A 15,327-nucleotide genomic window follows, 5' to 3' on the forward strand; every position below is an offset into this window, starting at 1 on the left:
CTGCTGTATGTCCACTTTCTCTGGGGAGGGGGCATACCCTTAACCCTATTGGTTAGACTCCTCTGAAACAATATGAAGTATTTTTCAAGGAGGGATTCACTTCAGTTCAGGACACCTTAGGGGTGGTTGTGGATGAGAGGGGACACACCTCTCATGCTCATTAATTGTCCCGCCAACCTTGTCACCAAATGTGGGGCTTGGTCGGGGGGGCAGGCATCTGCACTAGCTGGAGAGGCCATGGTCAGCATAACAAAGGGCATGATGCCTTTGAAGCTCACCACTGTGCTATGGCTCAGATCTCCCTCATTCAAAGCTAGTCAAATTCAGCAGTTATTGGTACCTGAGATAATTATAACTTCGGCCCCCGCAATGCACTGCTTATGACCTCACATATTACATCACAAATGAAATCTCAAAGTACCTCACTGATTACATCACTGATGACCTCATCCACAGAACCACTCACACAACCACTCCCACTCACATTCCCATACAACCTCTCAAACATCCACTCACATACCCATTCAAAGACCCATACCAGTACTCGCATAGCCACACACTCCTCCACAGACACACTTGGACACCCACTCACTCATACAGCCACTCACACAACCATTCACTCACCCATACAGCCACTCATGCAACCAGTCCCTCACCTGTATAGTCATTCACGTAGCCACGCACTCAGCCTTACAGCTACCCACACCCACTTATTTACCTAGAGTCACTCACATAACCACTCACTCACCCATACAGCCTTTCAACACAGCCACTCACTCACCCATACAAGCACTCACACACACTCCCACACAACCACTTACATACCCATTCACACATCCATACAAGCACTCACACTTCTGCCCACTCTCCCATACAGCCATTCACACGTATACTTACTCTCCAATACAGCCACTCGCACACTAACTCACTTAACCAAACACCCACTCAACCAGCCACCCACTCAACCCATACAGCCATTTACACACCGAGTCACTCATTCATATAACCATTCAGATATCACTCACCCATACAGCCACTGACACACCCACTCACTAACCAATACAGCCACTCATACAGCATCTCACTCACCCACACACCTACTCACACATCCACTTATACACCCATACAGCCACTTACGCACCCATACACATAAGGATGCAGTCACTCAGCTACTCACATAATATATGTTGGAAGTAGTATCACTCAGTAGTAGTGCACTTAGTATACTAATTTAACTTTTGTAGTAGGTTACTATTTATGTTTAACACCCATAAATTCTTAAAAAACACTTACACTCACCAGATAATGTAATCAGTGATGTTATCAGTGATGTTATTTGAGATGTCATCAGTGATGTCATTGGCCATGTAATGAGCTCAGGTGCTATAACAACTGAATTTCACTGGTTTTGTACGAGGGAAATCTGAGCCTAACTATAACGTCCCTGTAACCTTTGCTTTTTTTTCAGTGAGTATATATATGTTTATGACTTCCGTGAGGAGACCTACGATGATCATGCAGAACCAGGATTACAAATAAGTAACATTTTATATTTTATTATTTAGCATTTTTAAAAGTGTTAACACCATATTAAATAACAGTATAGACGAATCTACGCCTCCTTAAAAATAGAATTCAATCTATACTTGAAAAGCAACGTACCTTCATAGAGCATACTAAAAGAAAAATAGTTAATGAGCAACATAAGCAAAAGGAGGCTAGAAAGAGAAGTGAGAGGACTGCCAATGCTGACACTTAACAAGACCTAATTACACAGGAACTAAAAAATGCAGGATATCATAAACACCCAAGCTGCCATATTACATTGATTGAAGGTCGATGGATTTGGTGATCCACTGACACTGCAGCAGCTTAAATTGATGAGGGCTGCCTACCCAAATGTGCTTCTACAATGATGTTAACGAAAAGCACTTCTATTTGAACTTAGAGCAGCCACAATTGATTCTATTGAGAATTTGTGCTGGAAAGAAATAGCTCAGAGAGAGAAGAAAACACAAGGTTCATGGGGCTGCTACTTAGCACAAGTTATTGAGGATCTTTGTGTTCAAGAAATTTGGAACTCAGGCATGGGGAAACAGGCCTTTAACAAAGCATTAAATCGGTCAACAAAAATCCTGTCTAATATAACAGATGAAAACAGCTTATTACAAAGACATCATGCCTGGACAGTGATTAATTCATATGGCACCAGGAAACCGCAGGTTTATTTATCGTCACATTTCTCAAACATTTTAAAGGACCAATTTATGAATTTACGTTTTGGTATGTGGGAAATAAAGGATTTGATCCCCTCCTGGAAACACCATTACCAAAATCAAGACTGCAGATTGTGCAACTACAAACATGAATCCCTATCACATATTCTCTGTGCTTGTCCGAAGTTATTAAAAGAAATAAAGATATTTTTGAAAGAAATATTCATTAATATGAACATACGAACATGCAGGGAAGCTGTAACCACCTGGTTGGGTGGGTCTTCGATTCCGCTGGTCTGCAGGGGGGTTAAATTCGTACATTTGTATCTAAAGGAATTAGGAAGAATTGTAGAAGAAAACCAAATAATTTAATATACAGTTTTATAATGATGGTTTTTAAGAGGAGGATGAAGTTGTGGTGCAGCACTTTTTGGATAGGTCTTTGCATTTACGAAGTGTAGAATAATGAACGAAGATTCTATTTTTTTTTTTTATAAATGTTCTTTTTTATATATTGGATGTTTTAAGTAATGTAATGATATTATATAGTGTAATGGTTTTAAAAGACCGAACATTTGAATAAATTTGACTTTGACTTTGACACTTCTATTTGAACTCAGATAAGATCTGTTCTGAGTTGTAAATAAGTGACCAAGTACAATATGCCCAAAGACATACATTACATGAACTAACGAGAAGCTACATCTGGGTTTTCCTCACTCGGGAGGCAGTTTATGTTCCCCAGTAAGCTTACGGGCATACAGGGTCTGATCATCACATTTAATATTCAAAGTTAGATTCTTTGTGGTGCTTGGAAACTTAGTGATAATTAATCTAGGATTTGACCTTTTTAAATCCTTATTCTCAGTAGCCCTCTACAGGTTGTCTCTGAGGATTTATAGGATATGATTAGAAGTGGTCTGTAAAATTGCGATCCCTGTGTAAACACATGTTTGAACAGGGATCACACTATAAGTGGTATGTGTTTATCACATCCAGAAATTACTGAGTGTGATAAAGTTTGCACCCTCTGTGAAATTTCATGAGGTTAAATCTGCACCAATATAACAGGGAAAAAAGGGCCAGTTATTACTGAGTCATGCATTAAGCATGAAAATCCACATTATTCTCGAAAAAGTTGGAATAGGTTTAATTTATCACACCCGATAAATTCTGAATCCTAACAAGTCGGATTTTGCGGGTACAATTAATTCCTACTATCCTGTGCTAGAAATGCTTGTAGTGTATTTGAAATTGATGCCTTCTGAAAATTCACGTAGTATTTATGATTCTGTGTGTAACTTAATGACAATTAATAGTGATAAGAAAATAATATTTTTTTTTTGTTCTCTGTTAATGCAGAATAATGAAGGCGCTTGGTGAAGTTGGTATCCCTGTTCCGAAGGTTCTAACTTTGTGTGAAGATTCAAGGTAACTACGTAGCAGATGTTCAAGCCACCATGAAAACTAAGCAGAAGTAAAATAAGATAAATGTCAGGATTTAAATTGTTTAAATTGTATCTGTCTTATTGGAACATTGGAATGTTGAGAGCTCTATGAAAGACAATGGAGCAGCTCCGGGCTTATATTGGCTGGTATAAACCTGGAGCTCCAACATTGCTAAGTTTGTCTGCGTGTTTCTTGCTTTTTAATTTAGAATATTCTACCCTTAGTGGGGTAAAACAGTTGTTAAAGGCCCCACCCTCGTTATTGGCCCAAGCTGCAACCTGTATAGCCCTTGGCAGCAGACTATAAGTATATTGTTTCTTGGAATTCTTGGAAGATTCATTATACAAATTGTGAGAACAATAGTGAGACAATTAGCATCAATAGAAAATAATTGATAAAACTATAGATATAATGAAGGAAACCTATTAAACTTGACTTAACAGAAACCACCATGTTTTTCCAACCTCTTAGTGTAATTGGAACCCCATTTTACCTTATGGAGTACTGCCCTGGTCAGATCTACATGGACCCTTCCCTACCAGGGCTGGAGCCGCACCAGCGAAGAGCCATCTATGAAGCTATGAACTGTGTCCTCTGTAAGATTCATAGCGTGGACATCACTGCTGCAGGACTCAATGACTATGGCAAACATGGTAAGTTTTGTCAGGTGAACTGCTTCTTAGTTTGTTTACATCCCTAAAGTAAAAGGAGAAGTGGCATATGTCCATCAAACATTACTTTGCGGGCAGTTACAGAACATACTGTGCTATGATTTCTCACAGTTATGCATGATATAAGGAGGGCTAGACCGCTCATACTATGCTCGATTCAAAAGTTACCCCCTGCTTTATGTCACCCTGTTTTTGTGCTCCACCACATTCCTGTATAGTAGAGCACATTGTATGCAGTTATGTAGAATCTGTCTTGGCTACATCCCACGGCAGAAGATCCTACATTGCTAGTTACTGTATTATTTTCTAACACCTTCCATGTAAACGCTAAAGCTCAAATGTAACCAATATGCACCTTATTAAGTTATCCAGTTTAGAATGCATATGGCACCCTTTCATAGGCAATGAGTTTATTATCTTGGACTACATTTATCGATAATTTCTGTGAAGCCGTAAAAAGTAAAATTCCTAACTTGAAGCTCTTGGGCGTGGGGGGAAGAGAGGAGAGATAAATATACCTTAACTAGACCTTGCATTGTCCTGGAGTTGGAGGCATAAACCTAGGTCCTAATAGTAATTTCAATGAAGGAAATTCAGTCATATCTACTGTGATGCTACAACCTCTAAGGATAAGATCTATGAATTAATTTACCAGTCTGAGGTAAATGATTGAACTTTGAAAGTGCACTGTTAAAAGTATTCACCAGCATATCATTTTTTTAAATTGATTTCAGATAGTGATTATGCAAAAATGTATCATATTTACATTAAAAAAATCATATACTCTAAATAGCTACAATATAGTGATTCTTGGTTTATACATAAATATAAGATGTATATAGCAAATCATTCAGGTGAAGATATTCAAATAAATTTGTTAATTGATTCATTTCTGAACTATATCACCCTCGTCATTCTATTCTTCTCCTCATAAACTATGCCTCTCTGATCATTAAATCAAAGGAACTCCATATTTTGACATACTTTTTCAGTGCACCGGTTCTCAAAGCATAACAATACCCAGATTTACGTAAACAAATCATTTTCTGCTTCCAGTGCTTAAACTGGGGGTGTGCAGAGAATGTTAATACCTCTTTCCACCTTTGAGCTATTAAAGGGCAGGCTCTTAGCAATGCAATAAAAAATAATTGCTTATTTCTTTTTCCCAAACTGCTCACATGCAATTTACTCTCAAACATCTTAGTCTCTAGCTTATGTTTAATCAACACTGACAACTTTGGTAATAAATCTAAAGATAGCTTCCCAGTGTTTTTCTGGGCTTGGACATGCCCATATCTTATGTAGCCAATTTCCTATGTTATCATTGCAGCAGTTAGTGCATGTATTAAAGATTCTGTGCTTAAATTTATGCAACATGGCGGCATGTAATGCAGCATGCATTTTAAGTCCGATTACATGCATCTCAGATTGGTGCCATGGGAAAAGCGAATTCAAAGATTTGCAATTTGATGGTGGGAGAAATAACCAGTCAGTCCGATTTTTGGATAATTTATTCAGGCCCAGCGAGTCTTTAACAGATTTAAAAAATATGTGCAAGTGCCGAATGCCAGAAACAAAAATTCTGTTCGAAAAGATTTTCTGAACAGCAAGCTTGGCGGATTTTGTGAACTTTTTCACAGAGAAAGGGCACAGACTACTAACAATTTGGCTCTTTGGAAGGAATATTGATTTTGAACACAGTTTTTTTTTGTTAAATAGCCCTAATCTATAATTTTAAGTGATAATAGGACATATTTAATTGATCCCTATTCTGCTTTGACTGTTCAGCACCTTTCATCGGTTAGGAAGCCTAAATCACAATTTGTTTTCTTTTTATCATTTATTTTTATTGAAAATAAGGCAGCACCAGTCACATACATAAGTGATCAATACACATTCAGATCCATCTGGTCTATAAACTTTACCAATCAAGGTCTCGGCTTCACTCAGCCATCCGTATCCCTCCTGTCCCATTGAAGTTCCGTCATTTCCATTTCCGTGGTCGGTGAGACACATATGTCACCTCTATAAACATTCCATTTTCCCCACTTTTTATCCCACTTCCTGGGGCAACCTCGAGATTTGAAAACCTCTTTATCTGCGACCATACATTTATCTAGGTCCCTTGCCCAGTGTCTGACAGATGGAGTGTCTGCTGCTCCCCACTTTGTGGCTATGTTCCGTTTCACCAGCGTGTACCCCAGGGCGACCCACTGTTGCTCCACCTCAGTAAGATCTATCGCCTCCCACACATTGAGGAGCCCCAACTGTGGAGTCAGTGTAATGTCTTTCTGTAGTGCTTGTTGCATGTGTTGTGTAGCCCTCTCCCATAAGGCCTGTATAGGCGGACATTCCCATATGATGTGATAGAAGGTTGCCTCCCCTTTGCAACGCTGGAGAAACATAGTCTTGTCGGCTCCCAATCTAAGCATGGGTGATACCTGTGAGGTATGTTCTATGTAGGACCTTTAGTTGAACAAGGCGGAGCCTGAGAGGGATAGCTGCTTCCCTGGGGGACATCAGCGCTCTTTGCCAGTCATCCTCCTCAAGCCACCCCAGATCCGCTTGCCATTTATCTCTGAGGGATTGAAACGGGTCTGGTAGATTGTTACAGAGCTTCCGGTATGTAAGCGACACTGCTTTTTTTGGCAGTGGCTCAGAGAGATACGATCCTCGAGGGGAGAAGATTCCGGCAGTTCATCGGCACCCTGGAGGGCTGTTGTGAGAGCATGAGGAATCTGGAGATAAAGAAATACCTCTCCTTGTGCAAGTTCATACTCCTTTCTCAGTTCTGTAAATTGTAGTATTTTATCCTTTTTCCACAGGTGACCTATCGTCAAGATACCAATAGTATCCCATCTGTCGAAGGCGGGCTGGTTGCAGAGGTTACCCAGCTTTTGGGCTGATCATAATGGGGTAGCCCTGGTCAACACATCAAGCCAGCCAAGTCTTCGATTGGCCTGATGCCAGACGTCTAGTATGAGGGCCGTAGGGCCCAGATAACGTCTCCTCCCGGCATTCTAATAGAGGGCCCCTAGGTAGCCCTTTCGACTCATTTGGTAGCTATCTAGAAAAAAGGCGGGGTCCGTCGGGTGCGATACAACCATTGGTATACCACCACCACCAGCTGCGAAGCCCAATAATACGGTCGTATATCGGGGAGCGCTATACCCCCATCGTACCATCCATTGGTCAGTTTAGTCATAGCGATGCGGGGCGCCTTACCGTCCCACAGCAGAGTCCAAACCTCACTCTCAATATATTTAAAATAGGAGTCAGGGATCCTGTATGGACAGTTCTGGAGTACATACAGGAAATGGGGGAAGAGCCAACATCTTGTAAAGTGCGGCTCGGCCCAATAAGGAAAGGGGTAGTGTTCGCCAATGCTTAACATCACTGCGTAATCTTTCCAGAGGCACAGCTAAGTTTTTAGTATGGAACAGTAGAGGATCAGGGGTGACATAGATCCCTAAGTACCGAAAGCCCTCAGCGGCCTTCTCAATGTCACAATCAGGTGGAAGTGCAGGAATCGGGCCGTGGAGGGCAAAAATCACGGATTTGGACCAATTAATGGAGTAACCTGAATATTTACCAAAGTTAGTGAAGATATTTAAAAGCCTATGCACTGACCTCATTGAAGACACCATATACAGTAGGATATCATTAGCATAGAGGGATATCTTGTCCTCCCTCCCCTCCGCCCATTTCAGCCCTCGTAACACCGGATACCCCCTGACGCACAATGCCAATGGCTCCAAGATCAGTGAGAAAAGCAATGGGGAAAGGGGGCAGCCCTGCCTCGTGCCCCTTCGCAGTGAGAACGATCTTGAGAGACGGTTATTGACCCGTACCTGACCCATAAGGTCTGTATAGAGTAGCCGAACCCACCCCATGAATTTCGGGCCGAACCCGAAACGGCAGTGCACCACAAAGAGGTAGGGCAACTCGATGGAGTCAAACGCCATCTTAGCGTCCAAAGACACTACAACAGCGTCTTCCTCTATGAAGTGTTTACGGCCCAGGACATTGTGGAGGCGACGGATATTTAGGGCAGTGTTGCGGTTTGGCATTAAGCCAGACTGGTCAGCATGGACCAGTGACGTGAGGACAGGGGTAAGAAAGGCAGCCAAGAGCTCCGCAAGAATTTTGGCCTCTGCGTTAATCAGGGAAATCTGTCTATAGGAGTAGCAACTATCAGCGGGTTTCCCGGGCTTACGGATTACCACAATAGATGCCAGTTGTTGATCTGGCTGCAGGATCCATTTTTCGTAGCTCTCATTATACATGTCCCGCAAGTGGGGCACGACAAGCAGGGCAGTAGACTTGAGAAATTCAATTGGGACCCCATTGGGCCACATAGCCTTCCCTGATTGTATGCTGTTAATTGCGGACCCGATCTCGTCAGTGAGATCGACCTCCAACTTGTCCCGTTCCACCGCGCAGAGAACAGGCACACGCATATCCGCCAGTAGGTGGCGAGAGTCATCCGCCGTAGCCACGGCCGGGGGTGTGTATATCCGTTCCAGGTGATCCGCAAAGGCCTGTGCGTCTGTTAACGTCAGTGTGTCATCAATTGTAATCAAGGGACCCACCGCTCCGACTGTTCCCTTTTTCTCCACCACGCAAGCAGCTTGCCTGCTCGATCCCCCGGTTCGCAAAGCCTGTGGCATGTGGCCAGTAGTCGTGCACTAGCCCGCACCTGGGCTAGGGTTTTATATTCAAGTTGCTTTGTGGTTTGACTATGTTCCGTGAGCTCACTAGGGGAACGTGAGTGTGTCATCTCAAGTTGCAGCAATTCACCCTCAAGCTGTTCTAGCTGTGAATTTTGTTTCTTAGTATACCCCACCTTGAGAGCCAACACCTGACCCTTCACCACTGTTTTATAGGCCTCCCATATTGTTTGTGCAGAGGCTACCGATCTGTAATTTTCTTTGAAATAGTACTTTAATTGTGAGATTAGGCTCTCTTTTATATCCGGTATCTGGAGCAGCCAGGTATTAATATCTATGGTGTTGCACTGTCGCCGATTGTAGTTTGTGAACTCCACCCATACCGCAGAGTGATCCGAGATGCCCTGGGGCAGACAGCGTGGTTTCCGAAAGTTATCGATATTGACCGAGTGAGACAGTAAAAAACGGATCCGGGAGAGACTGCCATGAGCACCTGAGTGGTAGGTGTAGTGTGTCAGGTCTGGATGAAAATAGCGCCATATATCAATGGCGCCCATGGCTGCGAAAAAGTCTGACAGATGCGTGCTAGAACGGTGCTGAGGGCGTGCCGGATATCTATCTACTAGGTCATTTGTAGTCATATTAAAATCCCCTCCCAGAATTAACGGACCCGTCGGGAGATCCAGCAGGAGTCTCCCCAGGTCAGTCCAGCGCCTCCCTCCCCAGTGCTGGGAGAATGTAGGCTGAGACAACATTGAGGGGTTTCCCTTCCCAGCTAGCCTCCAACACCGCAAACCTGCCTCGAGGATCTGTCGGCGTGAGTGCAAGATTTCTTTTCACCAATATACTTGTACCCCTGGAGTCAGAAGTATTCCCCGCATGGATAAGAAGTTTGTAGCCCCACCGGAACAGAGCTTTGCAATTATTGCCCACCAAATGAGTTTCCTGTACCAGGACTAGATCAGGGGCATGGCATTTAAGGTATTGCAGCACCAGGCCTCTCTTCAGTTTGTCCCCTAACTCGTTGACGTTCCAAGTCAGGGCGGAAAGTGATGTCTCTATAGCGTTTTTAGCCATGGCACAGGAAAGGGTAAGTGTATGTGAGCCACGAAGCGAACCTCACAGGCAGCCCGGGCCGAAGCCTGCCGCCCCCTCCAGCTGTCAGAAAGGGGGCAGTATGTAGGCAGATAGTTTAAGTAGCGGCTGGAAACCATAGTGAACCTGTGTGTCGATCGAATCCGTGACTGTGTGCGGTACTGCAAACAATGAACTTGAAGACAAAAAACATAACAACCCCCTCCCCCCACCACACCCTCCCTGCCCCCACCACACCCTCCCTGCCCCCCTGCCAGTGGATCTAAAACCACCCACTCCCCAACAAGGCAGAGTGCCGGTTGCCCCCACACCCCCCCCCCACAATAAGAGAGGTGCCTGGTGAGCAGCCGCCCTCGCCCAAAATCTGAACATTAGTCAATAAACAGGCGTCATAGCAAGCGTGGACCTCCTCCCCGAGTAAGCTACATGGCAAGCACGTTAGAAAAGGTATCATCCCCCCTTCCAGAAAGTCAGTATGTAAACGCATTACGACCTATTTCACGGTTCAGCAGTGTCCTAACGAGACCTCCCAACTTATGACCCTGGACATTCGCACATGGAAACTTCACAGGCGCATCCAGAGTCACTGTCATCTGTAGTGTTCGACTTAATGGTGGGTCAAGGTCCGAGGGTTCCTCAACTTCCAGGGGGCGGCTCATTGTCTTTGGAAGCGGATACAGTCCAGGACCCAGTGGCAGGCTTCATCTTATTGTGTCGTAGGCCAGATTGTCTCTCGGTGGTGGGTCTTCCCACTCGCCGCCACCCTTTAAGCCAATCCCATGTGTCCTCGGGGGGGGAAGAGAAGAATCAAGTTTTCCCCTCTACCACAACACGTAGCTTCGCTGGGAAAAACATTGAATACTTAATGTCCCGTCCTCTCAGGTGCCTTTTTAACCGTTAAAAAGCTGCGCCTCCTATTTTGAACTTTCGTGGTGAAGTCTGGAAAGATGGTGATGGCACGGTTCTCTATAGTGAGTGGCGGGCAGGAGGCCATGAAGGATAGCATCACGATCTCGGAAGTTAAAGACTCTTGCTATTTTGCTATTATTGGTCGAGGGGGAGCTCCAGGCTTAGGTTTACCCCCCCCCCCCCCCCTCCCCGGGATTTGATGAGACTGTTCAATTTGAGAAGTAGTTGGATATTCCCTTTGGTTTTAGGCGATTGGAAATTAGGTCCTCAACAAAGAGATCAGTAGCCGGGCCCTCAGACCGCTCCAGGACCCCTAGGATGCGCACGTTGTTTCGCTGCGCCTGCCCGCCCTTCGTAGTCATCCAGTTGCACCTCCATCTTGGCTTGGGTATCCCGGTGCCTCTGTACTTCTTGTGTAAGTTGGGAGGTTTCCTTAGTGAGTTCCGTTGTGACCTCTTCAACCTCTTTGACTCTAGCGTCCATCTTCTGGAGGTCGGCTCTTATGAGTGAGACCTCAACATTCACTCCATCAATTCGGGTCTCCAGGGAGGTACACACTCCATTAATGGCGGTCATGATGTCCTGAAGCGGTAGGTCTTGTGGGGCGGGTGAGGATCCCAGTTCATAACGGACCTTAGACCGGGGGACCCCCTGATCTTCTCCAGATTTAGACCATGCAAACTTGTCAAGTTTGGTCTGCATCAGTGTCTTTGTACCTCCCCCCCCCCCTGCCATGATCCTTCTGTGCTTGGCAGGTACTAAGAGGCGTAGGTGGGGCCAAGACCGGTAGTCGCTGCCACCTGCCCGGGGCACACTGGCCTCCGGCGGACTGTCAGGGTTCCCGGTCCGGGCGCCTGTAGGCGGTGTTGAACAACAGATGCTGGTGCCCCTTCTCTTCCCGCACTGATCGTCGTAGCAGGAAAAATAACCAATTTCCCGGGAGCGCGGTACGCCTAGGGGTCCTCTCTCCGCACCCGCTATGAGGGCACCGCATTTGGTAAACCGGTGTAACTATGCACCTTTCTCCCCCACTGGTGACTCGGGGCGGGAGCCGCCACCCCGGCCGCAGGAGTTGCAGTTTAAAGGCCCTCAAAAATATTAGGCCAACACAGTGTCACACCCAGTCACCGACCTGGGACCCGGTACAGGAGCTCAGACCACTTCTCTCACATTTCAGGTCTGCACAGCGGTTTCAAACTCCGTCCTGCTAGCTGTCTTGCTTTCTCTCTGGTCGCTGCACCCCCGCTGTTTACCGGCCGGTTGCGGGTGCTACTGAGGGTGTCCTCCATTACTTCCTCTGGTGTCCTAACTGCATGGCTGTATCTCAGGGGCGGTGGGTGGGTCCTTCCTGCTTACGCGGGCACGGATCAGGCCACTGTCGAGCACCGCTGCAGTACTGGGACGTCGCCTGACAGCTAGGTCCCAGGAAAGCTTCTCTTCCGCGCCGTCCTATTCGGGGCTGGCGTGTTGCCGTCAATCGCCGCCGGAGTGCAAGTACACCGGCTCTGCTCCCTCACCTCCAGGTTAAGGAGTTCCTCTTGTGGGCTGTCTCCGGTCATCATGCGCTCATAATCCCTGCGGCAGGCAGCAAATGTAGAGCACCGCCGGCTCCGGGCTCCGATATCCTACGGCAGATTCAGCGCAGTCGCCGCGCTGCCATTTTGTTCCTGCGTCACCTTGGCAGACTCACCAGAGTTTGGATAGTTTTCGCACCTGCAGACGTTAGATTTGTGGGCAGCAGGCACAATTCACAGCCAGGGCATAAAGTCCACCGGAGTCAGAGTGAAGTTTCTGAGCGGGATTTATGCAGGATGACGGTCGAGGGCTTCGGAGCCTCGCTCGCGTGCGCCCATTCCCGTTGGCTGCTGGCCACACCTCCTCCCAAATCACAATCTTAAACACATATCTGAGTGTACCAAAGGAATGTTATGTGAATTTAAAAAGGCCTTTTTTCTCTCTATAAAAATCCTATATCTGACAGTTTTCAGATTGTGAGGAAACTTGAGAAAGCAAGAAAGTTGAATGTTTATCACCTAACATTAAAAGTAATAAATTATCTAGGTACTGCGGATCAGTTCCTAATGAAAATATGTAAAAATATTGTGCTGAAGCAGCTTTTTAATAACATCTAATATAAAGGAGTGTGAGCCCTCTCTCTTTATGTCCATATAGAAATGTTTAAAGCTAATTCCTGTTTTTCAGCAGACAAAGCTGTTGATCCTGCTTTCTGTTTTGGTAAACTATTTAGCTTGTAATGGAACAGTACATTTGAGAAAAATTGACATTTTATCAAGAGCTATTTTCCTCATGATAAACCCCTCCTCAAGAAACCCACGGCCGACCCAACGGACCTGAAATCTACTGGCCCATCTCTCTCCTCCCTCTCGCCACCAAAGTCACTGAGAGACTTGTAAATGCCCAGCTGACCACCTTCATCGAAGAGAACTCCATCCTGGGACAACACCTGGTGGCCCTCCGCCCTCGGGAACCCCCCCCCCCCCGACTGCAGGAAGACCGTCACCCACGCACTTGTAACCAGCAGACTGGACTACGGCAACGCCCTATACGCCGGAATCAACAGAACGCTACTGTACAGACTCCAGACCATCCAGAACACTGATGCCAGACTCGTCCTCGTAACTCCGCGTCATGAACACATGACCCAGCACCTACGAGACCTCCACTGGCTCCCCGTCAAGAAAAGGGTCACTTTCAAGCTCCTCACCCATCCTACATATCCCTCTACAAAATCGGACTCAAATACCTCAACGAGAGAGTTTCCTTCCACGTACCCATGTGGAACCTCCGCTCCGCCGATCTCGCACTGGCAGAGATCCCCCGCATCTGCAGAAACAGAACAGGCGGGAGAGCCTTTTCCTACATCGCAGCCAAGAACTGGAACGAGTTCCCCGTGAACATCAGATGCTCCTCAACCCTGCACACCTTCAGGAAGTTCCTCAAGACCTGGCTCTTCGACTGATCCAGAGCTGTTCCCCCCCCCCCCCCCCCCTCCCCAGCGCCTTGATACCCTCACGGGTGAGTAGCGTGCTATATAAACCCCTGATTGATTGATGATAGACAGTGAGAAATCCTTCCATCTATCCATTATTATAGTCACTTGTCTAAGTAATGGGCGAAACGTATGGCCCTACAAAATATCTTTTAGGTATCTGCTATAAGAATTGAAGAATTTGTGGAAGGGCAGTAACTGTAGTAATCAATTATACCTGGGCCTTACTTTTGTTCATTCAATAACAACCCAAATCAGTGAAAGTGGCAAATTTAGAGCCAGTTTTATATTATCTCACTCCACTTGCAGGCATATCATCAGCATATAGTTTTAACTTTACCATCACGTTGGAGGAGTGGCCAAGTAACATGGTCAAAACTCACACAAAGGTGTCTACACTATACATCAGATATCCTCAATGGGGTAGGGGGACAGATGCACACAAGTGTTAAGACGAGAACCCTCACTCACCCTAAGGTGACATGCTTCATCATTCGGTTCCCTCTTGCACACTGAGACCGCAAGGTACCCAGTGTGGGCTACATCTCTCCCATAGGAGAGGAGCGTGAGGTGTTTTATGTCATCCAATGTAGGGTCAATTGAGGGGCAGAGTGCAAAAAAACAAAAAAGTGAGTTTAAAACTATCTCCTGGATGACGGAGTCAGTCCTTTATTAGTGCCTCCAGTGGATAGATTAAAAAAGGATTAGTGAGAATAGAAATATGGATGTTCCCTATTAGAGTCTGGTCAACATGTTTCTGCCTTGTTAGACCTAAACGGTTCTTGGCATTCCTCAGGACCATACGTTTCGTCACTCTGCTCAGTTCATTTGAGAAAAAATCATAAAGAATTAAATGAAAGGCCATACATTTACTGGTATGGGCTTGAACTGTGGTACCAGCTCGAAGTCAGGTCCACATTCAAATCGAGACTACTAGCATATGTCCACCTTCGTGGGTCCCTTGGTGGCAGATATCAGGACTCTGATTGTCCGGATGTACGCCGCATATGTTGCAAGGGCTGAAGGGGTAGCAAGTAACATGGTCGACAGGACGTGAGCCTTCATAGCTGCCAGTCCGCTCGCCCGAGAACCCTGCAAATATCCTGCTGCAACTGGCCTTTATTAGTCAAAATTTATGCACACCTATCTCTGGAGTGTGATGAATCGCCTGGGAGACAGTTGAGAGCGGGACACGGGCTTCAGTCCGTTAAAGAGATCGCAACGGTCCTGAGGCCTGGGCGTGGACGAGGCCCTGCATGAGCACTGGAGTCTGGGGCGCCCGGTGGCGGGCGCGCCGCATTTACAGC

The 15,327-nt window shown here is 45.8% G+C and overlaps 1 protein-coding gene across 8 annotated transcripts in view; it reads left to right on the forward strand.

Annotated features, from left to right (window-relative positions):
- ACAD10 (acyl-CoA dehydrogenase family member 10) overlaps positions 1-15,327 on the forward strand; it is a 482,886-nt gene that overhangs the window by 211,372 nt on the left and 256,187 nt on the right. For all 8 annotated transcript variants that reach the window (XM_085633523.1, XM_085633522.1, XM_085633520.1 and 5 more), the window contains 2 exons: positions 3,579-3,647; positions 4,137-4,318. In XM_085633523.1, coding sequence (XP_085489649.1) covers positions 3,579-3,647; positions 4,137-4,318 — 251 coding nt within the window. The remainder of the gene's footprint in view (positions 1-3,578; positions 3,648-4,136; positions 4,319-15,327) is intronic.

This window comes from Triturus cristatus, chromosome 11 (genome assembly GCF_964204655.1).
Source record: "Triturus cristatus chromosome 11, aTriCri1.1, whole genome shotgun sequence".
Lineage (NCBI taxonomy): Eukaryota > Metazoa > Chordata > Amphibia > Caudata > Salamandridae > Triturus > Triturus cristatus.